The 25,880-nt window shown below is 23.3% G+C and overlaps 2 protein-coding genes across 6 annotated transcripts in view; both read left to right on the top strand.

Moving 5' to 3' along the window:
* LOC127290551 (zwei Ig domain protein zig-8-like) overlaps positions 1–25,880 on the top strand; it is a 171,003-nt gene that overhangs the window by 1,364 nt on the left and 143,759 nt on the right. For 4 of the 5 annotated variants that reach the window (XR_007844379.1, XR_007844380.1, XM_051319222.1 and 1 more), the window contains exon 1: positions 15,743–16,136. The gene's annotated coding sequence lies outside the window, so the exon portion shown is untranslated. Of the gene's footprint in view, positions 1–8,979; positions 9,027–15,742; positions 16,137–25,880 lie in introns of those variants that run through there. The other variant, XM_051319224.1, reaches the window with a different exon arrangement.
* Positions 28–1,746, top strand: LOC127290555 (partner of Y14 and mago). The gene is made up of 3 exons (XM_051319229.1): positions 28–194; positions 774–870; positions 1,011–1,746. Exons 1-3 carry the CDS (start codon positions 164–166, stop codon positions 1,519–1,521), a joined length of 639 nt encoding a protein of 212 aa, XP_051175186.1. The 5' UTR covers positions 28–163; the 3' UTR covers positions 1,522–1,746.

Here is a 25,880-nt window from a genome sequence, read left to right as displayed (position 1 = left end):
AAATCTTTTACTTTATAATTTATCGACTGTTCACTGTAAGAGATAAGAGTTGTCTCTAAGACTCCAATTCGAGTAACAATTAAAATAATGACAAACCGATAATATACAATATTTATGAAAATATCAGTGAAATAATAGGTGAAAATAGTGTCAGTGTATTATAATGGCTTCTGCATATATTAAAGATGATCAAGGTATGTTGGTTTATTTTTTTTTTTTAAATAATCAAGCTACCCTGTTTGCTATTTATAACCTTAAAAAGGTAAACAACTTATCGCATGCCTGAAATAAATACATGTCTTCCACAATAATCTAATTGAAATAATTTGATTAACCTCGTTTTAGATTCTTTCTATGTTATTAAATTTTTTTACATTGCTAAATATTCGATTGTAAAAACTTTTTATTCAGAATATTCTGTTTTTATTCTCACTATACATTTATTCTATTTTTATCACATCTCTACTAGATTTCTACACATCTTTTCGAAAAAAAAAAAGAAAAAAAAATATTTTTCAGAATATTCGAGATAAATGTACATTTCCTATTTATTCCATTCCATTTATATTTCTAGAATTTTTTTTTTTTTAAATTATATTGATAATTGATGTTAAAGAATAATTTATATATTGTTGATAAAAATTATAGATCTTATTTTTAAAGTTGACAAATTTGATTTAAATTAAATTGTTCTAAATTTTCAAAAGATTTTTTTGTGGAATTCATATCAGTTTTAAGAGTAATGAGAGATATTAATAATAATTTTATTACAGGCGGAACATTTATTCCTGCTAGTCAACGTCCAGATGGTACGTGGAGGAAACCACGTAGAGTTAAAGATGGATATATTCCCCAAGAGGAAGTTCCTTTGTACGTTGCTTTTTTGATATTTTTGAATATTAGAAATTTTTAACTTCAATTTTTTGAAATATCTGTTTTTTTTCTTTATATTTTTAAATTAAAAAATCACTTTTCTAATATAAATATAAATATTTTCTAATATTTTTTAGATATGAAAGCAAAGGAAAGGAATTTGTAAAAAATAAACCTATTTATCCAGTGGGTTTCTCGCCCGAATTTATAGCAGCTCACAAAGCTAAAGTAGAAGCCCAGGCAGCAAAAGCATCTGGTGCTACAGGTTTAATTGTTCAAAATGATGCTGCAAAGAAGAAAAAGAAGAAGAAAAATAAAAATAAAGGCACTAATGTTTCGGAGAAATTATCCGAGGCTTTAGAAAAAACGACAATCTCAGAGCCTGTTGTTTGTAAACCACAAAAATTACCCAATAATACAGTGCAATCGGGAAAAATTAATAAGTCTGAAAATACGGAAAAAGAATCTGAAATTGTTGATCCGGCAAAGAGGTTGAAAACATTAAAGAAGAAAATTCGGGAAATAGAAACATTAGAACTTAAAATTAAAAGTGGCGATATTAAAAATGCTGAAAAAGAAATGCGAGATAAAATTTTAAAGAAAGCATCTATTTTAAAAGAGATTAAACAACTTGAAAAAAGTCAATAGTTTGAAAAGAAAAAAAAAAAAAAAATTTACTAAGTCTGAAATATAATTGTTATTCGGAAAAAAAAGATAACTTAGATTAATTTTAAAATTTCTGAATTTGTCTAAAATTGTTTATATATTACTTTATACACGATCTAATTCCACTAAATGTTGTAGCTTTTATCTAATTGATTTATTGAATTGTAACTTTATACACATGATTATTAAAGTGCATTATAAACTATATATTTAGTTTATCAACTCCCTTTTGTTTTTTCTTTAAATAAAATAGTAACTTGAGGTTATAATTGTCACACACATTATTTTATTGAAAATATTGTATCAAATTTGAAAATTTAAAAGAATCAATGAAATGTGGGCATGTTGTGCGATCTTATTAATTGGTACATTTATTTGTGTTATAATAATTGTTCCATTGGCTATTGTCTATTCTGTCAAGTCAAGTGTCATTCAACCTTTTTCGAAATTAAAGGAATTTGAATTTGATTATTGAATAAAAAAGGTAATTTTGCAGAAAATAATTTAAATTCTTTTTTCGTAATATATAAATTAAAATTTGTCTGTGATAGGAAAATTTTATTGCACATATTTATAATATAATTGTCATAGTAAAATATTTTTTTAAACTACACAATTAAAAAGTAAATTTTATTATTAAAAAATTTTATTATATAATTGAAAAATTATTAATTAATTAATTATTTTATTAATTTGGTGTAAAATATTTTTTTAGATTATCAATAATGATCAGTGTTGAAGACAATTGAAAAGAAATTTTATCACATGACTTGGCTCTGTGCTCTTTTAATTCAAGTTTATCTTGTTATTTGGGGAGTTATTAGTTATTATTGTCACATATTGATTTTATTTTTTTTCTTTATTTGTGTAATACCATCACTTGTTTATTATTTTTATTATTATAAATTAAGTTCACAATTGGAACCTACTGAAGATCCATTGGACATATCTGTTACTGATTTTACACTTCCAGATTATTATTAAAGTTATTATTATTAATTTTTTTAAATAAATTGAAAAGAAATTAATGTGAAAAAATTTTTTTTTTTGGAAAAAATTTATACAATATCTAGAAAAAATAATGTTGTGTCAGTGTAGAGGCGACAATCGTGAAAATGTTCATTTATGGTGCAAATTTGTGTTAACAATGATAGCTTTAATTGTATTTATTGCTTATTATTATATATGTAGATATCCACTAGAAAAAGAATCTAAATGCTAATTATTTTTTTTTGGTGATTTAATTAAATATTTGTAAACTTGTTATGTAATTTTTTTTATTATTAGATCTACAATATAAATTTTCAATTATTTTTGTGAATTGTTAAATGAATTATTTTTAAATTTATTTATATTTAATATTCATTCCATATTTAATTTAGTTTCGTCAGAATATTATTTTTAGAAAATGTCAAATTGAATATTTTGTAATCTATTTATTTAAAGACGATTTCAACCGATGTTAATTTAATTAGTTGAATATTAAAAATCATTATAAATATTTTTCCTTGACAAAATGGGTTAGTTATTTACAAAATTTAATTCGAATTTAGTAATTCACAGAAATTATTAAAATTTATATTTTTTATTCTTATTTTATATTTTAATATGTCTTTTTTTATTGGTCTTATTATTTTTAAATTTTGTCACTCAACAATTGCTACTAAAAAAATAATAATAATATGGAAAAAATTTTAAGTATCATAAATTTTAACTTTTTATTTATTATTATTCTTTGGTCTTCGTTTACCGATTCTTCGATGTGTTTTAAAAAGAAAACAAATTTTATTACCAAACTTTTAAAAATGATAAACATAGTTTAAATAAATCATATATATTTATGCTTATTTTTGGTACAAAAATAATATACAAAAACGTTACTATAACAAATTCGTCGTAAATAATATTCCACTTTTTTCGTTAGACGGAGACAAGTAATGGATAATAATAACTTATTTATATTTCTTAAAATACCTGAAGTTAATATACGAAAACATTAATCTTTGAAAGATATGACTTTCTCACATATTACATATGAGTTAAAAATGAGAATTTGAACGTTAAATACAATTTGTCAAAAATTAAAATTTTTTTTGTAAATTCAATATATTTGTAAAATTTTAATTAATTTTTTTGTTAATCTTATATGCTAATGAAATTAGAAATAATTTTTATTTATTATTTTATATGATAGAAGATATAAGGGATGTACTTGGAAGAAGCAGAGCCATTGTGTCGAGAATATAATGACTTGGCAAAGCTTTCAGTAACACAATTCAATGATATGAATCTATTGAAACAGTTCGGGATTTCATATTTAAAAATCAGAATTCATAAACATGCTATGACTATTTTTTTTATTAAAAAAAAGGTTGCTTTAAATAAAATAGATAATTAATTTTGAAATAATTTTTTTGAAAATTGATATTTTATAAAAACCGCAAAAAAATAATAATTTATTTTATTTATTAATTTAATTAAAAATATTTATTAATGAAAAAAACCAAGGCAATTGAATTCCACTTATTTTTTTTTTGTTATTATAAAACATCTTGGAGTTTTCAAGAGATTTAATAATTTTTAAAAGAAGTGTGTTTATAATTTTTAATTTTGTTAGTTAAAAATTACATTTAAAAAATATTTTAGTATTTCTTTTTTTATTTACCAACTGCAAACTGTAATTTTTATTTTTATACAATGTGATATGTGAGAGAAGTGTCGACAAATATAATTCCCCTAAGGCTTGTAAAATAAGTCAACTAGAAAAAAAAGAGGCAGACGTCTGAAAAAACTTAACTCTTCTACATTATAAAAAATACTGAATAAACATTATTATATTACTAAAAAAAAATTATTAATTATTCTATTATATTTAAAATATACTTTTATAACAATTATAATATTATAATTTTTACAATAAAATATTAAAGATAGCCTTACTTTAAAATTCATATTTTTGAATATTTTTTGAAAAATCGTTTTGACCCATTTTTAAAAAATTCATGCACCAGTGATAAGTGGAAAGCATATGTGGTATATGATTATATATATGTATATTAAATATATTTCTAGGTAAAATTTAATTCTTTTTCAACTATTTTAAAAGGGCTTAAATTTCGTATGAGAAAAAAATATATAAATTTTTCTTTATATATATATATAAATGATCATTATTATAAATTTATTGTAAACAGACTTTTTGAGGGCAATCTAAATAGCCTGATTTAAATATTTTTTTATACGATATATACTATACAATTCTTATAGAGCCCCCAAACATATTTAAAGAAGTTTTGGAATATTTATCAAAGATTCTTCTTGACCTATTTTTAAAAATTCATGCTCGAACGAAAATTGGAAAACTTGCTGTAGATTTTCACCAATATGGTATCGCATTCTATTTCAAATATTTAAACTTTAAAAAATTAAGTACCTTCGCAGAGAGACAAATCTTTCTTTTATAGCATAGAGCAATTTGTACTATTAACTAATAGGAGAGATCCATATATAGGAAAGTTTCATTTTTTTATAATTTAAAAACGATGAATCAAATTATAAAAAAAAAAAATTATAAATTTTTTTTTTGTGACTAAAAAAAATAATAAAAAATTGATTGTGAAAAAATTGCTCTTATGTTTATAACCAAAGGCAAACTGTGAAGCTTTAAAAAAAATATATATATATTCTGCTTGTAAAATCAAGTTTTCTTTGAGAAAATATAATATTTTCTAACAAAGCTTCCCCAGTTCTTTTATATAAATAATATATATTCTAGGATAGATTGTAAATAGATTTATCTATATTTGTATATATACGAGAGAAAAAAAAACGTCGGACGTGGAAAAATTTATTTAACTGAAATATCTAACAGTTAAATAAATTTATATGCTCAATCAATTGTTTGTGACAATCAATAATTAGATTACACATCTAATTATAGTTATGGTTGTTTTACCTGATTGACTGGAAAATTTTTCACATAAAAATAAATTTTGATTTAATTAACAAAAAAAAAAAAAAATGAAATTTTCTTGTTTTTCTATAAAATTTTGTTGATTTTAAGTTTAATTTTTTTTAAATTTGAATAATATACTAAATTTTGGTTAATTTAATAAATAATTCTATTTGAATTAATTAAACCAAGTTTGTTTTTATTTAATTATAAAATTGTTTCTTATTTTAAAAATATTCATTTCTTTTAAGAATAAATAAATATTATTTTTATTAAATAAATATTTATTTGTATCAAATAATTATTATTTTAATCAATTAAATGGTATCACAAATACAATATTTATTTAATTCAAATAAAATTTATTTTGCTTAAGTAAATATTTATTTGATAATAGTCAAGTAATCAAGTAATTTGAATCAAATAAATTTTTTTTTCAGTGTGTTTAAGTAAAAAATAAATACTAAATAAAAATTTTATAAAATTTATTTTAATTACATACTCTCTAAATTTGAATTAGTAAAAATGTTTACTAATTTAAATTAGTGACTCATTTTTTGCTTTAGAATTAGTTAAATTTGACTAATTTGTCAGCAAAAGTTACTAATAATTAATAAAATATTACTAATTCGGAAGCAAAAAGTGAGTAACTAATTCAAATTAGTAAATATTTTTACTAATTCAAATTTAGAGAGTAATGAATACAGACCCCGCTTTAAATTTTTAAATTTAATTTTAATTAACAAAACTAATTTAATAGTTTTATATTAACATTTGTCCTTGTAACAATTCTATGATTTATTATTATTATTTATTTATATTATTAGTATAAATAATTGCAGAATTTTTGTAAATTATTTTTAACGATTAATAATTTAGAAAACTATATAATAAAAAAAAAAAATAAATAAACTCTCTAAATATAAAATTGTTTTTCAATGTACAAATGGAAAAGTGCATTTGAATCTGGCTCCTGAATTAAAATCTTAGAAAATTATGACAGAAAGAAATGGCGTGGAAAAAAGTATGAGGCCTTGTATCACGAGCATTCCGAGTCGTTGAATTTCCGCGTCGATAAAAGGAAAATAATAATAAAATAAAACTACTATACTGGTGGCGTATATAAGAAAATGTGTCGCGTATCATATACGCGCGTTCCATGAAATGTGATACATTTCGTATATATATATTTTTTTGATATGGGCATATATAGGAGCGTTATATAGAAAAAAAGGTCCCATGAGTCATTCGCTATTGAAGCTATATATGCACAAGTTCAGGGGGGAATTTAAAACCAGTTGCCAGGTGGTTTGGATTCGATAAATCTCGTTCCCTTTGCGCGCGTATATATATATATATACTTTTTCGAAGAGATAAAACAAAAAGTTTAGATATATAAAAGAACATTTGAGAAGAAAAAGAATGTTGAATGTTCGTTGAAATTGATGAACCGCAAAATGTTCGGCAACCGTGACACACAAGACCATGAACAAACTTTCTGGAATTTTCGAATTGTTTGAACAGCATTAAGTCTTTCAAATATAAAGTCTAATTTTCATTTAATATTTGGAATTTTGTATATAGTTTTATATATTCTATTTTTTTCATTTTCAATTTATATTATAAAAGCACAATTTTCATGGAATGTCCTTAAAATGTAATACTTTTTGATGCTGTGTTTTACATGCTTCAGAAATCATGAGAAAATTGTCAGAGATTTTATTCTGTATATATATGTATAGTTTATTGCGCAAGTTGAATAATATATTTTCCTCCTTTCTTTTCTTTCGTAAATGTCGTTTGTTGACAAATTTTTTTTTTTTTTTTTTTTAAATAAATGAATTTTAAAGAATTCCAAAATATTAAATATGAGAGGAGGAGGAGGAAAATATAAAATTAAGATGAAAATAGTGTAGAAAGTTTAGAAAACATGAAGTGGAAAATGTTCATCATGGTAAGGTGCGCATTATTTTTATTTCACCACCCGGTCCCAGTAGAAACAGTATTTTGCGGTGAGACGTATCTTGATTTTTCCACTTAAGCGTCAGCTAAAGTAGAAAAAGCGTTTTGCAGTCAGACTTTGCTTTTAGTTGTTTTATGCAGTTTTGTGGATTCTTATTTTATACTTAAAAATAAAAATCAACATTTATTTATATACCTCTTTTGGAATATTATCAATTTTTTTTTACTATTCTTCATTTCAATTATAAAAAGAAGTTTTATTTTACTTTTTGATAAAAAAATTTCTCATTTTATTTATATAGAAGTAAAAAAAAAAGAAAGGAAGATTTATCTCGTATGTTTAATGGAATAAACTTTTGCTATTTTTTAAAGGAATATTTATAGAGCTGTTTTTTTACGGTAAATATAGTTTTAATTGTTCTATAGTTTTTTTTAATTTTTATTCATTTTTCAATATGGAAATTTTTATAATTATTTAATACCAAATTCTTGAGAATATAATTTTCCACCGGACTATATACGCTAATCATGCGCCAAGTAGAAAAGTCGGTCACTAGTCAGACATATAATAGAAGTTTCAAAAACTTGCTGTGAGGCTTCTAAAAGTTAGTTTTTCTTGAAGGAAAAAAATTTTTATATTTTATTGAAAGAAATAAATATGCATAATATCATATTGTTATAACTATATAAGGGGGTTTTTTTCCCCACTATAGTTCCATTTAATTATTATATATTTGAAAGTTGAAAATTTTTCAAAGTTAAATATGGGAAATAAAGTGTGTGCGGATGAAAATAAAGCGAAATGTGCAAATATGTCCATTTACCATATAAATGTCTTTCCCAAAATGCTCGAAATAAAATTAGTATGCATATATATATTTTATAAACGTCCGTATGTTATATTCAAGTTTTTAGTATAGAAACTTTTTTTTTGAGAGATATTCACGCGCGAATAAGATGTGACTTTCAATATGGATTTGAAAAATAAAAAAAAAGGAATTATATTATATACACACTGGAACTTTGCCTATATATCACAAAAAACTTTTTGAATGAAGCTTGAAGTAAACTATCCCTCTTTATATATATATATATATATATATATATAATGACAGACACTTTTTTGCTAATCTGATCAAAGTAACTTTCATAAAACTTCTTCATTGTTACCTTGCATATTTTTTCTCTTCCATATTCTGGTTATATTTTATTGTAAGCAAAAAGAAAATATTCTATAAAATGAAAATATGTTTAAAAATTGATTTTCAAATTGTGTGAAAAAATATACGAAACTTTTTAATTGGGTTTAATTATGTTTTTTTTATAATTATTAAATTTTTTTTTTGCAATTATTTAATGTTTTTTATATTATTTAATGTTTTTTTGCAATTATTTAATATTTTTTATAATTATTTAATTTAGTATTTTATATTATTATTTAATTGGTTATTGTTTATAATTATATAGTTAATTAATTATTGTTTATAATATTTGTATTAATTGTGTGATTTTATTTAATGTTTCAGATGATGGAAAAAAGTACATTGCTCCAAAACGTGGGATTTACTAATTGGTGAGTGTTTTCATTTTTTTTTAAATTATTAATACAGTTAAACCTCTTGTAACTGAGCGGTTGCTTCCCTCTCCCCCTGGATGATTTTTTAAAACAGTTTCTAAATATAGATAATTAAAATTATTTAAAATTAAAGAATAACAATTTTTTTTTTGTTAAAGAAAATATTTTTTTTTCTTTAACTCTTAATAAGAAGACCGCGTCATTAAAACATAATCTCCAAGTCTGAATTAGTAAAAAATTTTATAATTTGCATTAGTGATTAATTTTTTGTTTTTGAATTAGTTAAATTTTATTAGTGCCTTAGTAAAAAAAACAATAATTTTTTACAATTTATGCTAATTCTGAGTAAAAAAAAAAAAATTTATTTGATTCAAATAATCGATTACTTGATTATTATCAAATAAATATTTATCTGTATCAAATAATTATTATTTGAGTCAATTAAATTGTATTTGTTTCAAATACAGAAATTATTGAAATAAAATTTATTTAATTCAAATAAAAATTATTTGCTTCAAGTAAATATTTATTTGATAATAGTCAAGTGTAATTGATTATTTGAATCAAATAAATTTTTTTTTTTCAGTGTAACAGTGAATTCAACTAATATTAGTTAATTTATTTTATTTAAATTTAAAGAGTTAGTAATTTTACTAATTACTAATTTACTTTACTAATTCAAAAACAAAAAGTCAATGACTTTTCAAGTTAAAATTGTTTGCTATTTCAGATTTAGAATGTATAAGGAATTTTCAAAAAAATGTTTTATAAAAATATTCTTTTAGTAAAATATTTTTCTCTTCAAATCTTTTTTAACTGGAAAAAAATATTTTCTACGATCACATGTATATATTGGATCGAGAAAGGTAAATCGAAGTCACTGAATATCAGAAAAGTTTCAGTAATTCAAATTTACAGAGTAAACACGTATTTTCGGTTTAGGGAATTTTTTTTCCCCTTCAAAAATATGAAAAATTGAAGCACTTATTCAGAGAGAGAGAAAGAGAGAGAGAGAAAATTGTATAGAGATATGAGTAGTTTTTTTTTTTTTTAATTAACGACAATTTGTATGGATAGACTTTGCTTGAAGAAGGATCTACATGTTGATTGAAGTATTATAGGGCATAAAATGTGCAAGCTAGACTTTAGAATAGAGATCGTGTGACATTCAGAAAGTTGTGAAACTCAAAGCTCGTATGTATATTTGTATTCAGAAATAGGTGTCAAATACTAGAATCAGGTAAAACTATATATACATGTATATAGAATTAGAATGTGCGTGTGTTTCGTTAGTTAGTGAATTGGTGTTAGAGGAGATGAATCCCGCAATTGGGTGGGGCGGCTATGGCGCTTGCGTCAGTTGAGATCCAGGACCGTGTCTCCTGGGTCACCCTTAAAACACCCCCCACGACATCCCATTACCACGAAATTCGAATCGCCAAGGCTTATCGTTAATCTTTTCCTGCCTTGACGTGCGTGGACGTTCCGAGCGCCCGTCTCTGCTTTCCCACAGATATATCGGCAAGCATCGATTACTGCAAATGTGTCGCAAATCACGAACACCGCACGATCGTGTAAAATAAAAAAATAAAAAAAAAAAAAAAAAAAAGAGTTGAATCAAGAAAGAAAGAAACCAAAAACCACATTTACCAAGAAAAATCGGCAGTCAATGTTCTTCTTTGTACTTCCTCTTATTTGCATTTAGAAAGATCTTTATTAATTTTCTTTACTCTCTAAATCTGAATTAGTAAAAATGTTTACTAATTTAAATTAGTGACTCACTTTTTGCTTTAGAATTAGTTAAATTTTACTAATTATTAGTAACTTTTACTAACAATTAGTAAAATTTAACTAATCCTTAAGCAAAAAGTGAGTCACTAATTCAAATTAGTAAACATTTTTACTAATTCAGATTTAGAGAGTACTTTCTTTTTGAAAATACACACAGAAAATAATAAAATACAAAATAGAAATAGAAAATAATAAAATGTTTTTTGAATTACAAATAAAAAATACTCTCTCTAAATCTGAATTGGTAGTTTTCTACTAGTGAAAGAATGCGTATTCGTTTACCAATTGAATTAGTAACAGTTTTGACTAATTTGTAGTAAAAAACTACTAATTGCTAGTAGAAAACTACTAAATTCATGGAGTAAATCGGCTTACTAATTTGAAATAGTAAAAAATACGACTTACTCCATGAATTAGTAGTTTTATATTATAGCAATTAGTAGTTTTTTTTACCACAAATTCGTAAAAACTGTTACTAATTCAATTGATAAACGAATACGCACTCTTTCATTAGTAGAAAACTACTAATTCAAATTTAGAGAGTACACTGAGAAAAATGATTGGTTGCAATTACCATTTCGTTAGTAAGAGTATTTTTGCTAATTTATATTAGTTACTGTTACCATTTAATTAGTCAGCCTAACCATTTAGTTAGTAAGGTAACTAATTAAATAGTTATTCCAAGAAACTAATTAGTTAAATTAACTAATAAAATAGTTATGCAAACCAATAAAAATAGTAACCATAACTAATAAATTATCAGCAGTATAGTTTATTAACTAAAAATGGTAACGCCAACCAATCTTTTCTCTCAGTGTAGATGATAAAAAAAATTATTTTGGAAAAATAAAATTTAGTTTATTTCTCTAATGTTTTAGTTTTATGACAATATTTGGTATACATTGAGGGATATTTTCTTCTATTGCATCTAGTTTTATTATTTTTATAGACTTATTATATGTATGATGCGCGTTTATGGGAAAAAGTTGCTTCATTTGAAGGCAGGGTCCTTTAGATTTGATCTTTAATGATTTTGAGGGTGAATTTTTTAACGTTTAGCCTTTTATTCATGATTTGTTGGAATGAGGGAGGATAAGTTTTGCGGCATGACAGGGGAATTTTGGGAAATAAATTATAAGACTAAAGTGAGTATTAGTAGGTCGTTTTTCCTCGTCACTTATATATATTATCCAATATTTTGCGGTTCATCAGGCAAAATATATATTTCAGTTTTAAATGCGTATTAACATGTTTTTAGTGGTATTTATTTAATAATTTTTACTATAAAATAATTATTAATTATAGTAAAATTTTTTTTATAATTAAAAAAAAGGATTGAATAGTTTAAAAAAAATTATTTTAAATTTAAAAGCGTAGAAAGAAATTAAATCTTTTTTCAAATTAAAGAAATTTTTAAATAAAAAAAAAAAGGAAATAATTTCATGATATAAAAAATATTCTGTATAGAATTTTTTAAAATAGTGACGGTCATTAGTGGAAAATATAATTTTTATAATTATACAAAGGGATTATTTGATATCCGAAGTATGTCGTAAAGTTTGTGACATATGTATAAAGCTATTTGCATTTAGGATTATACACAGAATGCTGGTAGTAATTATTGTAGTCCAAACTTTAGTACTTTAAAACGGAATAATATTGTAAGTTATAATACATATGTTTATATTACAAATGAATAGATTTTTGAGCAATCTTATTTACATATATATGTAATATAAATCCATTTGCACATACGATTCGTGTTCTTTTTATTTTATTTTATTTTTATTTTTATTTTTAAAGCTTTACTCTTCACTATGTTCTTTGAATTTACTTTCTTCAAGCGAAAAAATTTCCTATAACAGGAGACTCTTTGATCACCCGATACACTTGTGAAATGTAGAGAAATCACGAAGGAAAAGTTTTCTTTTAGTAATTTTAATAATGCAGTTGAAAAATATTTTTCTGCAATTTTTTATAGAAAAAATATAAATATATATTTGTTATGGGAAAATATTCTCAATAATTAATTGTATATCTTTATATATAAAAAAAAATTGAAAAACTTATTTCCGATGAAATGGAAAAATAATTTCCTGTGAAATAAAGAAAACAATATCCTGTAAAATAAAGAAAATTATTTTTTCCTGAACAGCAAAGAAAATATTTCCAATTGTTTGTTTGTTTTTTTTTTTTTTTGAAACTATTCAAGAAAATTTTTGCAAAATTTTAAAGAAAGATTCTTATTTTAAGTATATATATGAGAATTTCAAATTTAGAAAATGAGTTTTAATTTGAGAAAATGTTACATAATTCGATAAGAAATTAAACAATTTTTATTTTTTTAATACGTATTTTTTAAAAATACTTTTTTTTTAAGAGAAAAATATTTGATATATTATTAAAAAATATAGAAAATATAGAACATATGAAAAAGCAAAGTCGTCATAAAATGGTTAAAGCGCACTTTTCGTTAAATTTTACATTGAAACATTTCTGTGTGAGCTTTCATGAAAATCATAATATAATCATAATTTTACTTTACTCTCATCAAACAGTCTTATTAAAAATTCATAAAAGTAAAAAAAGCATTATTCGATTCTGTTTTTCAATTATATTTTTTATTTTTATTTTCTTTTTCGCAAATATCCGTGAAATATTTCATAAATAAACATGTAAAAGATTATCTTATTTTATTTTGTTTACAAAAAATTATCTTATGAAATAATTAAATTTGAATTAATTTATGTTAAATTGTTTTTAATTTGTATTAAATAATTAATTAAAGTCAGTATAAGCGCGTTCATTTACTTTAAAATTTAATTTCGCTTAAAAAGTTACATTTTTAAAATTTAATTCTCGTGATGATAAAAACTAAGTTAACAATTTCCATTTACCTTTTATCATTTTTTTACGAAAAATTAAAAAAAAATTCTGAAATTAAATAAATTATTTTTCTGTGTAATAAACAAAGGCAGAGTATTAAGTACAAAAAAAATAATTAATTGAATAGGTTCCTTAAGAGATTTTATATTTTTCGGTATTAATTTTTGGCAATAGAAACTAATTCTTTGTGATACAACTAGTTTATGAATACAGCATTTAAAAAAAATATTTCTCAAATAATTTGAGCATTTTATTAAAATATTTTTTAGAATAATTTGTCCTGTCTGATAAAGCTATGAATGTCAAAAAAGATAATAAATAAAAACTAAATTTATGCTTACAAAAATCAATCTCAATTTACAAAATGAATTTTTGGTATATATAGTGATTGTCACGCGACAATTTTAAATCAAACTTATTGCTTTTGCATACTTTAGTTAATTACTTTTCAATTATTTATTGTAAAATTTAAATAATTTAAGTTTTAATTTAAGCTTACAAATTGGTAAATAAATTTGCTCTGAAAATCAACAAAATAAAAAATATTGCAACTTAAAATAAGATATTCTTTTCACAGTGAACTTTCATATACTTCGAAATTTTATTTTTAGGGAAAAAAAAAAATTTATTTCAGTTGTAAAAAAAAGTAAATTTTTTCTTAAAACTATTGACTCATGTTAAATTTGTTTATTTATTTATTTATTTACATATATATATACGGGCAATTTAGTACACATTATTTTTTCAAATTAAAACTCAAGATCTTATCTTATTTAATTTAATCTTTATTTAACCTAATTCTTATATTTCGTCTAATCTTTGTCTTGGTCTAATTCTTATATGTTGTAATAAATTTGATTGAGTCAATTTTCTAAAGGAGCATAATTTTTATATTTAAGCAAAAATAAAAAAAAAATTATTAATTAATGAATTTATTTAAATTAATCGATATTAATAAAGCATAAATTAAATTGGTAAAATATAATTTTTTTTAGGTTTGAATAAAAATTATTGCCCCTTACGAATCTTATCCTAAGAATTTTTTTTGCATTTATTTGATAGAAAAAAAAATTTATTTGAATCAATTAAAAAATTATTTGCCTCAGAATGACTTTTTATCTGTTTTAATTAAATAAAACTTTATTTATATTAGAACAAATGCACTGAGAAAAATGGTATATTTGTCTCACAGACAAATAAATATTTATTTGATTCAAAAAAATTTTTATTTTGATTTAAATAAAAAATTTTATTTATGCCAAATAAATGGCTGTGAGACAAATATATGTTTATTTAAATGAAATATATTATATATTTGGTTCAAATAAAACATTTCTCTAGGTGTAAAATTTTGTTTATAAATAAAATTTTTATTTAAACCAAATATCATTTATTTTGACCAAATAAGATTATTATTTGACGTATAAATAAAATTTGTATTTAATCCAAATTAAAATTAATTTGAAACAAAAACAAAAAAAAAAAAATTTATTTGAAACAAATATGTATTTGCCTCTAAGATGAATATTTCTTTTCTCTTTAATGTAAATTAAGTAAATAATTTACGAAGAAAATAAAAATCAAACAATTGGAAAAAATTAATTAATTTTGTCGAATAGTAAATTTTAATTTCAATGGTTTAATATAATTAGATTTTAATTCTATTTTATAATAATGAATTACCGTCTAGTTAATATTTCGTGTGGGGAAAAAAGAAGACTGAGGGAAATTCTTTAAATTCTTGGGAGTAGATTTATATAATTTAGAAGTTTAGCCTTGAAATTAAGTTTCACGTAGATAAGAAGGTCAAGTGCAAATTAGGTTGTTATTTTGTGAGGGGGTTTGCTTGCTTAGTGACATGATGTAATAAAATAGTGAGCGAGAGAGAATGAGAGAGAGAGAGCCCGAAATTCTATGGACCAGGAGAATCTTCAGCACTGGAAGCTGTGAGAGCAACTCCCCCACTATTTCCACCCTCATCCCCTCTCTTTCTATCTCGCTCTAATGTTTTCCACCCCTTCATGCAGCGCAAAGGGCTGAACCGGTCAGTGTATTTTCACGACGGAATCAGCGTCGAGCTCAAACCCGTTTAACGTACCGTCCAAACGTTTATGACGTTTTCAAAATTACAGTTTACGCTCGGTAAGTGCGCGGCGCGACGATGTTGTTACACGCAAGTCGAGCGAATACTGATTCTCGCAATTAATTGCAGTATGATGCGTTTTGTAATTATCCGCTTCTGAACTGTGTTTAATCACTTTCCAGTGATCCATTTATTTACAGTTTCAACTTCGCGTTGTTATCAACCCCGTTAGAGAGAGAGAGAGAGAGAGAAAAAAAAATAAATAAAAAAAAAAAAGTTTTCTCTTGTGACTTTTTCTCTTCGTCTTGTATTTTTTTTTCTTCTTTTTTTTATACCAACTGTGCCAGGTGATTAAAGAGTTCTTTTTTTGTCAAAGATTTTTTTTTTTTATCCCCTTTTGTGGGGAAGGGGGAGAGAAAGAAAAAGTTAGACTGTTGGGAAAAGACAACAGAAAAGAAAAACAGTGTGTAGTTTACTTGAGAAAATCGTGATACAATAATTTGAGTGGGAATAAATAAAAGGAAAAAAAAAACGGATTTACATTTGGAGAGAGGCTCTGTTTATTGCATATTATACACTCGAATTTATGAAAAGAAGGCGTATAGGATATAAAAAAAAATGTTAGAAGGTTATTTTTTCTTTTTGAAATGGTAATTTTTTTACACGAAAAGGTGTTACGAAGTGGTGCTTACAAAAGTTATGTTTTAATTCGTGAATGTTCCTTTTCGTTTTTGGGGAATCCATTTAGATGGTGAGTGCTTGTTGAATGTAAATAAGCACAAAAGGGGAGGGAACATTTTTTTTTCTTGTTTTTAAATGAGAAAATTTTTCTATATACATTTCCTCAAGATATTTTAATATGAATGTCTAATTTTCTTTCATTTTATTGAAAAGTTTGTATGTTTAGATTGCATTTCTTAGGGGACAGAGGTTTTCTAATATTTGAAAATTATTAGAATTGTTGACATTTTTTACAGTTAAATATCTTCTCTTCGTTTATGCGAATCTTTTTTTTTTTTTAATATCGTACGAATTATTTATAAAATAAGTTTTTGAATTTTTTTATATTTATTTATATTTCATTTTTTATAAAATAAATAAATATAAATATTTATAAAATAAATATAATAAATATTTATTAATTATGAACTTATTTTATATTTCGATATTATCGATACTAAAAAAAAGAATAAGGATTTATTTTGTTATTATAATTTGATGGAACCTTTTTTTTTATGAAATTTATCGCAGTTTTGTTAAAATGGGTAAAAATTACTTTCTTCTTTTACCTGCAAAAATTATTGGATGAAAAATTGTCATGAAAGGCTGGTGGAAAAAAAAAAGTATGGTCGTTATTTTACCTTCGCAACTCTGTGAAGCTGGGGAGTGTAACCTAACACTGTTTATAACTGGGTTGTCAGATTTTGTCTACCCCAAAAAAACATTGAGTTAAACCCATTTTTTATATTGTTTACTACTATGTTCAGGTGAAAATATGTGTTTTTTTTTTTTGCTTGTCCTTTTTACGTTAAGATTTTAAAAATGAACATTTTCATTTGGAAAATATTTTTATCTGTTATAGAAAAAAAAATGTTATCTTAAAAATTATTTAATTACTTTTTGTATAAATCTGAATTAGTTAAAATCATTTAGTAATTTTAATAATTAAATATTTTTAGTAATTTATTTAAAGAGTTTTATTGACTTTATTTTATTTATTTGTTTTAGTAAATAATTGTTTATTACTGTGAATTTAAAATGTTTTTTTTTTATTCTTATTTTTATTATTCCAATTGTTTTATGAATGTTATTATTTTGTTAATTTGTTTTTTATTTATGATTTGTTAACTTTTTTTTATTTAAAATTTTTTTTATTTCTTGAATTTTAATTTACCAAAATGGAAATATTTTTTTTGTCGACATAAATATTTTCAAAAATTATTTCAGTGGAATGTAAAATAAAAACGTAAATTAAAGACATAAAAAACATTATAAAAAATCATGATGGACATGTTGCAGAGGGGATTTAAAAAAAAAACAAGCGATTATGGTTGTTTAAATAATTTACTATTTTGGCATAAAAACTGTTTTATATTACTTTCTGCAAATATTGCTACGCAGTACTTGTTTCTTGAAAGGTTTACATCGTAAAAACCATATATGTAAAGTATTTTTTTTTTATTTTTTTTTTTTAATTTAAAAGGTTCTTTTTTTTGGGTCAAGTGCGCATGCTTGTAAAATTCGTTATTTCCGTCAAAATAAATGGTTATTTTCATCCAAAAAATCAGTTTTGAAAGTCATTTTAAATTTATAATTGAGCAATTAAAACAAACACAGGCTTTTAAGCAATTTGTAAATGCCCAGTGTAATGTTAAAAGAGCGTTATGGAGAGTTGATTCATATATATGTATAGGAATTGTTATGTGAGTTGTAAATGCTTTAAAAACAGGGTTTTAATATAAAAAAAAGTGCTTGAAACAAAAAATTAATGGGTATTAATAACGGTTTTCATAAATCAAAAACTCCCTTAGATTAGATATATATGTACATCGATACATATATAGAGTATATTAAAGTGCTGATAAAGGTTCGTGGAAATTAAAAACTAAAAAGCATTGATAGAGTATTTTTTCTGCTACATTTTTTTTTTTTTTTTTGTGATAAGTTTAGAAACTTTAGTAATTTGAATTTAACTATGAAGCTAACCAATAAACTTCCCTACTCCATCGACTCAGATGTGATTATCTTAACGCATAAAGTCTATTAAAGTTGTTAACACGCTGCTAATATCTCCACGGTTAATGAATATACATAATTATTATTTAACCTTAATTTTTGAGATTAATAATTTTGAAAAATTTTTAATATATTTTTTTTTTATTTAATAAAAACAATAATAATTGTTTTTACAATATTATATTACAATTGTTAATGAATGACGTCAAAAAAAAGAGAATTTAATTTCGAAAATATTATTCTCAATTTTCTCTTAATTAAGCAAAAAAAAAATTTTTCATTTGTAAGTAAATTTAACAGAACGTCAAGTTCATATTTTTCATTTTTAAAAATTTTTTCTCATTTTTATTTTTGTTATCTGAGTAAATTATACAATACACACACACAATGCATCATAGCAATTATAAACAAGAATAAATTAAATTTTTTCTCTTGAAAATTTTTTTTAATCAATTCTTTTAACTCCTATTGTTTTGGTTCGTCATATATACATACCATGGTTCGCCTTTAGGGGGAAAATTTCTTTTCCACGTAAACATTTTTTTAATTAAATTATCATCTCTAAACAAAAATTTTTTTATGTTGAAAATTTTGCAAATCATATTTCACGATAGAAATGGCTTTTTTAATGCCTTTATTGAAATAATTGGAACAATATGTATAGCTTATATTGTGTTGAGTTTTTAATTCTCATTTCAAACTTGTTTCTATTTTTAGAATTGTAATTATAATTACAAAATTTTGTATTTTTTCTCTTTCTTTCTTTTTTCTTTTTTTTTTTTTTTTGATGCAGTTTTATCGTTTTGGGCAAACCTCAACGAGATTTGGATAATATTTTCACGGATTTCCTGTGTCGTGTGTGGTTTTCTTCGAAACAGGAAATTTTATTGCAAAACTGAGATCAATATTATCGATAGGGAGGAAGCTTTGTTTTTTATGACTTCACTTTTTCGTACATCAATTCACTGAGCACCTCATTAAACTCACTCTCTCGACGTTCAGATTTTTGAGAAACGAGTGGTTTACTGTCGCATGCAATGTACTTTTCAACTGTGTCAGATTTTCTTTTCACTATATGTGGAATTCTTTTAAAAGAATCGCTCAAAAATTTCCATATTCTATCTGTATACTAAAAATTGTGTAAAAAAATTCAAAAAGAAAAAAAAACAAAATGTTTTTCATTCATGAAAATTATTCATGATCTTTAGAAAAAAAGTAGTTTTATTTTTGAGGGGAAAAAAAAATTGAAATATAGAAATTATTTCTTTTTTTTTTTTTTTTTTGGAAAAATACCTCATGTAAATGGAAATTTTTTTAAAATGAAAAATTCTTTGTGGTTTATGTGAGATAGAAAAAGATTGAAGACAGTTTTTTTTTTGGAATAGGTTAGTGTATAAATTAGTAGTGAATTTTTGCTTCATCATCAAATGTTAAAAAATTGTACATATAATTAATTCTTGTCGGATATAAAAGATAGACTTGAAATTTAACGTCAGTTTCAATCCCAGAACTAGAGCAGCACTTTTACATGAATCGTTTTACATTCACTGATGGGATCAAAGAAGACTTGGGACTTCGTTAATTTTATCTCTTGAGGCACGATAATCATAACCTGTAAGATGTAAATTCTTTCACACTCTTGACTTAAAGTTACCCTTGTCCCATGGGATTTGCCACCCCTTTAATGAACTGATCAAATTAAATGAAATCAATAATTTAACCAGGATTTTTTGAAAAAAACATTGCCTTCTAAACTGCTTACCGAAAATTTTCCAGCATTATTTTTATTATTTTTTTATATTTGCTATTATTAATTATTATAAATTTATACACAAAAAAAATGGTGGAAAATTTTTTTAATATCAAAAATGTAAAATTAAAATTTATTACAAATTTGAGATATTTATTTAATTCTTCTTCGAGATAATAAAAAAAGTCAATTTTTTTCATGAAAAAAAAAAAGGTTTTGAAACTAATGAACACTTGCTGAGTGAGCTTTACTTTTTAAGTATGTAATTACTTTGTACAAAGTTATATTTTTCATGGGTGAAAAAACAAACTTGTCTGTATTAATTTTTTTTAAAAGCGATTTTTTAATAAATGATACTGTAATGGGGAAAATTTTTTACAATTTTTCATGAAAAATATTTTTGAATTATCAAAGCTGTCAATAAAAATTTCAATTATTATTATTATTTTTATAACATTTTAATAAAAAATTTTTTTCTCTCTAAATCTGAATTAGTAAAAAAAGTTTACTAATTTGAATTAGTGACTCACTTTTTGCTTCTCAATTAGTTAAATTTTATTAATTATTAGTAACTTTTACTAACAATTAGTAAAATTTTACTAATTCTAAAGCAAAAAGTGAGTCACTAATTCAATTTAGTAAACTTTTTTACTAATTCAGATTTAAAGAGTTTATCGAGAAATAAAATTTAAAAAAAAGAAATTTTTTAGTTTCTGACATTAAATTTCAGAAACAATAGAAATTGAATTTTCCATTATATATTTAGAAATGAAGGATATAAAAAATGTAATTTTTGAAAATTGAGTATAAGTGTTAAAATAACTTTCAGTAATTACGGCAATTAATTTTGAATTATATAATTTTGAAATGAAGTCATTCAATTTAAAGTTTAATGGTAAAATGAATCTTATGAATAATAAAGTGGAATCTTTTGTACTTTGAAAATGACCCATCCTAAAAATTGATGAACTGAGTTTTGTGTGCTTCCTGATGGTATTAAAATTGTCGGAAGGACGAAAAATTGATTTTCAAGGATTATGTCTTTTTTATTGTATCCGCCAATGAATGAATGTGTATATATATATATATATATATATATGTGTGTATGTGTGTGGATTACAATTGCAGTATAATAAAAAGTTCCTACTAAAGCCTCGAGCACATTCGCTGACTTAATTCTTACTATTGGAGTTGGGTTGTGTCTGATTGAGTCCGCGCGCAAGTTGGAAAAAAAAGTCTTTAACTGAATTAAGAATAATTGAACTACTCTATATAAAAACGGATATAATCATTAAATTGGATTTTTATAAATAAAAATTGAATATATTTTATTATTTAATTTTTTGACATTAATTCACATTATATTTGAAGATAGAAATTTATTTTTAAATATAAAAACTTCATTTTATTGGAAATTTATGATAAATTTTATTTAACGAGTGAATTGTGATTAATATTTTTAGTAGATAATTAAAAAAAAATTAAAGCTTACATATTTTTCAAGAAGCATAATGTTTTTTGAAAAATAGAAAAAAATAAAATTAATTTTCACTGGGGGATGATTTTCCACGTCAAATTGGACAAATAGTAACACCTGTTTTTGCAGTTTGATTCTACTTGGGAGTTTAAATTAAATTTGATTTAATTTGGGTGGTTTAATTAAAGATAATAACCTCAACCGAGTTTAATTGTTTAACGACGAATAAACGTAGGTATCTAATTGCATTAGACCCTATTGTACAGTTCAACAATTCAAAGTCACTTAAAATATATATAATAATATATTAGAATGTTATGATTATTATTTATACACAGATAAATTAATATTTTCAATATTTTTGTATATAATATAGAAAATTAAAAGGCATTAAAATAATAAGCGTTGCAGCTTATTTTAATGCCCTTTTAATTTTCTGTGAAAATATTGATTATTATTTCTTAATTTATATAAATTAAAAAAAAAACTTGCTTTTATTGACGAGCATGATAAAATAAATATTGAAGTTTAGTTTATTGGTTTACTGGATAATCTGATGTGAAATCTGTCCCAGGTTGAAACATATATTCCCTTGATTTTTAATCTCTTCATCAAATATTTTGTAGTTTGTGGTGTCGCTTTTCAAATTAAAAAAGTTTTTTTCATAACTTGCTTAATTATATTTTTTACCCTTTTTTGAACAAGGTTTTTTTTCAATTTTGTGAGCAAATAGTTAAAAAAAAAAAAAACCTTAAAATTGGTTTAATCGGAGAGTTTGGTGAGAAGGAAAAAATTCTCTTAAAAATTCTTTGTATTTATTTCATTTGGTTTTTTTAATAAAAAAAAAGTTCCATTTTTTCGACTTTTTTTTTTGTCTTTCATCGAAGTTTTATTAAATATATTGCATTTGATTTTAATGACAATTTGGTTAGTTGGTTATTCAGATTTTTTTTTCTTTCTATTGACGTGTAAATCCGCTATATAATTAATAATTGAATGAAGTTTGAATAAAATTGTGTCAGTTCGCGTGAAAATTTTGCAGGATTCGCAAATTTTTTCCTTTTTTCTTCAAATGGAATGCGAGGCATTTTAGCGATTGAAAGCCATAATCGCTAGTCTCTTCTGCAAACATAGTTTGCTCTCTTATTGGATCCGGAGACAGCTTAAGCCGGTTATCCAGGATAAGGGGAATCGTATCAATATCTAAGGATTAAGTTTTTCTTACCAGGGTATGAAATGCTCTTCTTCATATTTATGACTAATCATAGAGACACTCATCAGAAAATGTCTCGAGTCACTTTTTGTTAATTATAATCTCCCCTCTTCAAATTTCTTCTTTCAATAAGAAGAAATTAATTATTAGTTTCGTTATTTGTAAAAAAAAAAAAATTCAATTTGCGACAAAATTGTTTAAATAATTTGTCAAGATCGGTGGAAAAAGTCCTCTCTCTCTCACTCTCATCGTAACTTTTATATTGGAGTTTTAAAGCTTCTACGTGGAATTCGCAAAAACATTTACGAATTCAAGTTACAAGCTCTGGAATTTATATGATTCTCACTTTGGTTGCAATTTCACTTGAAGAGAGAACGATAGTTCAAGACTCTGTCCCAAAAAATATATTAAAGTATCTAGGATGAACTATTTTCAAGAAATAAAATGCCACTCAACGAATTTAAACTAAAATATATATATATATATATTATGTGCAAAAACTAAAAGAAAAAATATGTGAAAGTTTTAAATTAAATTTATCGGTGACAATTTTTTTTTTGCGAAAATTATTTAGTAATAGATAGATACTTTCAAACATTTTATGTGGTAATATAATTGAACGTTAATTAACATGTATTGCACATATATATATATATATATATATATATATATATATATATATATATATATATATATATATATATATATATATATGTAATAAACAGATATTTTCGAATTTCGCAATAATTGAGTATTCTAATTATGATAATATATTCGCTGACCAATGTACATATTGTAATAAGTTTAGTTGTAATACATGAATGTGAATTGAAGTTGTTAAATATAGTTGCTTATTGAAAGAAGATAATTAGCTGGTTGTAATGTAATTATTTTGATTCAACAATAATATTCGTTGTTTGTTATTAAATTGCAACTTTTCAATAATTATACTGTTGATATAATTATATTATCTTGTTTATTAGATTTACTGTTATAATTTTCAATTATTTTATATATTAATCAATAAGTAATATTATATTTTTTTTTACAAACTATCTTCTCATTTCATTTTGTATTATTTAAATTTTTTTTTATTCATTTTTAATTATTGATTGCCTTGATGAGAGTTTCGGATTAAATTCCAATTTTAATTTATTAATTTAATTTTAATTTAATTTGTTCCGGAATATTACGAAATTTATTTCCAAGCCATGCAGTTTCTATTTGAATCGAAAATTTATTTGTAACTTAAAAAAATATTCTTTTCTTTCCGAATCAATTTGTTTCATTTCGAAACTAAATTTTAATCCTTTTCAAATTTAAATGTAGAAATTTTGATTTAGATAAAAACTGATTGGCTCGGAAACAAATTTCGGACTACCTCGGAAAAATGCATCAATGAAAAAATAAATATTATTATTTAATTCAAATAAAAATTATTTGGTTCAAGTAAATATTTATTTGATAATAGTCAAGTAAGCGATATTCAGGTATTAACAAAACTGATTGAACATCAATTCGAAACTTTTGTCAAAGATATCTATTGCATTAAAAATTTAACTACATCTTATTTTATTCATATTACTATACTAAATTTGTAAATTTTTTTTAATAAATTATGAATTATTGACTGATTTTTGTTAAATATTTAAAAAAAAATTTCTCTTACTAATTAATTAGAAAAAATTAATTACTCACCTTTTAGTTAATTATTGAATGAAATAGTAATTCTAACTGAATTAGTAAAAAGTTTAATTAATTTTGAATATTGTTGACTGATTTTTGTTAAAAATTTTACTATACTGAATCAAGGAATAATTTTTTGCTTTGTTAACTAATTACTAAGTATAAATAATTAAATATAAAAATAACTAATAACAAAAAAAAGTCGTCATTAATTCAAATAATTCTATAATAAAAAATATATAAAAAAAAATTGGAGGAAAAATTCTAGTTAAAATAAAACGTATAATAAAGAATGTAAAAAATAATGTATGTTTCTAATAAAAATAGAAAAATAAAGGATGAGAATTTTCAAGTAGAAAAGTGCGAAAAGAGAATGAAAAATTCCAAAGCAATGGTAGAGGGGGGTGGAAAAAAGACGAACAACTCTAATAAGATAGAGAAAAAGAGAGAGAGAGAGAGGGGCAGATGGTAGTGAAAATAAAATATACGAATGGAATAAAATTCATTTTATCAGACAAATGTACTTAATTTAGGTAAGGAAAACTCGAAACTTGCCTTTATAGTGTCAATTTCTCACGTCTCAAAACAACAAGACGGGTTTTGCTAGTAGAGCTAACGTCGTCGCGCGCGTTGTAGGGCAAAGTTTGCGCATATCTTAAACGGGCTTAAGATAGTTGTCTTAAGAAAGACTAACATTCGTCTTGAAAGCAGAGGGAAACTGTGGAAAACGCGGGCTAGTGTAAGTGGTGTATTTCAAACAGATTTCTCCAAGAAACTGCTTAGTAATTATCCTTATCTTAAAAGCCACGACGTAGGAATTACCAAGCTGTTATCCGTGGAATGAATATCGTGCGATGATGAAAATCGTTAACGAACTCCAATTTCTTAAACGTCAGATTATATATATATATATATATATATATATATATATATATATATATATATATATATATATATATATATGCAAGCATTTTATAAACGTAAATATTGGATTTATGAATTAATTGCATGTTTATTATTAATTAACGTTTTACATCAAATATTTAAATAGGGTTTGGCTCATTGTATATGATCGCGAGCTCGTGCATTTAAAATTTTAATCGGGTCAAATTTTCTTCGCGTTTCACTTTATATATAAAACATCTTAAGTTCTATGCGCTTCTATAACTTAGTAATGACTTGAATAATTGTTTAGATATAATTATTTGAGTAATTATTGTCTCTACTTC

Source organism: Leptopilina boulardi, unplaced genomic scaffold (genome assembly GCF_019393585.1).
Source record: "Leptopilina boulardi isolate dan_hultmark-lab unplaced genomic scaffold, ZJU_Lbou_2.1 LbouV2_70, whole genome shotgun sequence".
Classification (NCBI taxonomy): domain Eukaryota; kingdom Metazoa; phylum Arthropoda; class Insecta; order Hymenoptera; family Figitidae; genus Leptopilina; species Leptopilina boulardi.
This window is presented reverse-complemented; position numbering and strand designations above follow the sequence as displayed.

What these genes read in the sequence shown, in the direction of transcription:
- LOC127290555 (XM_051319229.1), top strand. Translation starts at nt 164, where the DNA reads ATGGCTTCTGCATATATTAAAGATGATCAAG. An exon ending in ATATATTAAAGATGATCAAG is followed by an intron (nt 195 to 773) that starts GTATGTTGGTTT and finishes ATTTTATTACAG; the next exon opens with GCGGAACATTTATTCCTGCT. An exon ending in CCCCAAGAGGAAGTTCCTTT is followed by an intron (nt 871 to 1,010) that starts GTACGTTGCTTT and finishes AATATTTTTTAG; the next exon opens with ATATGAAAGCAAAGGAAAGG.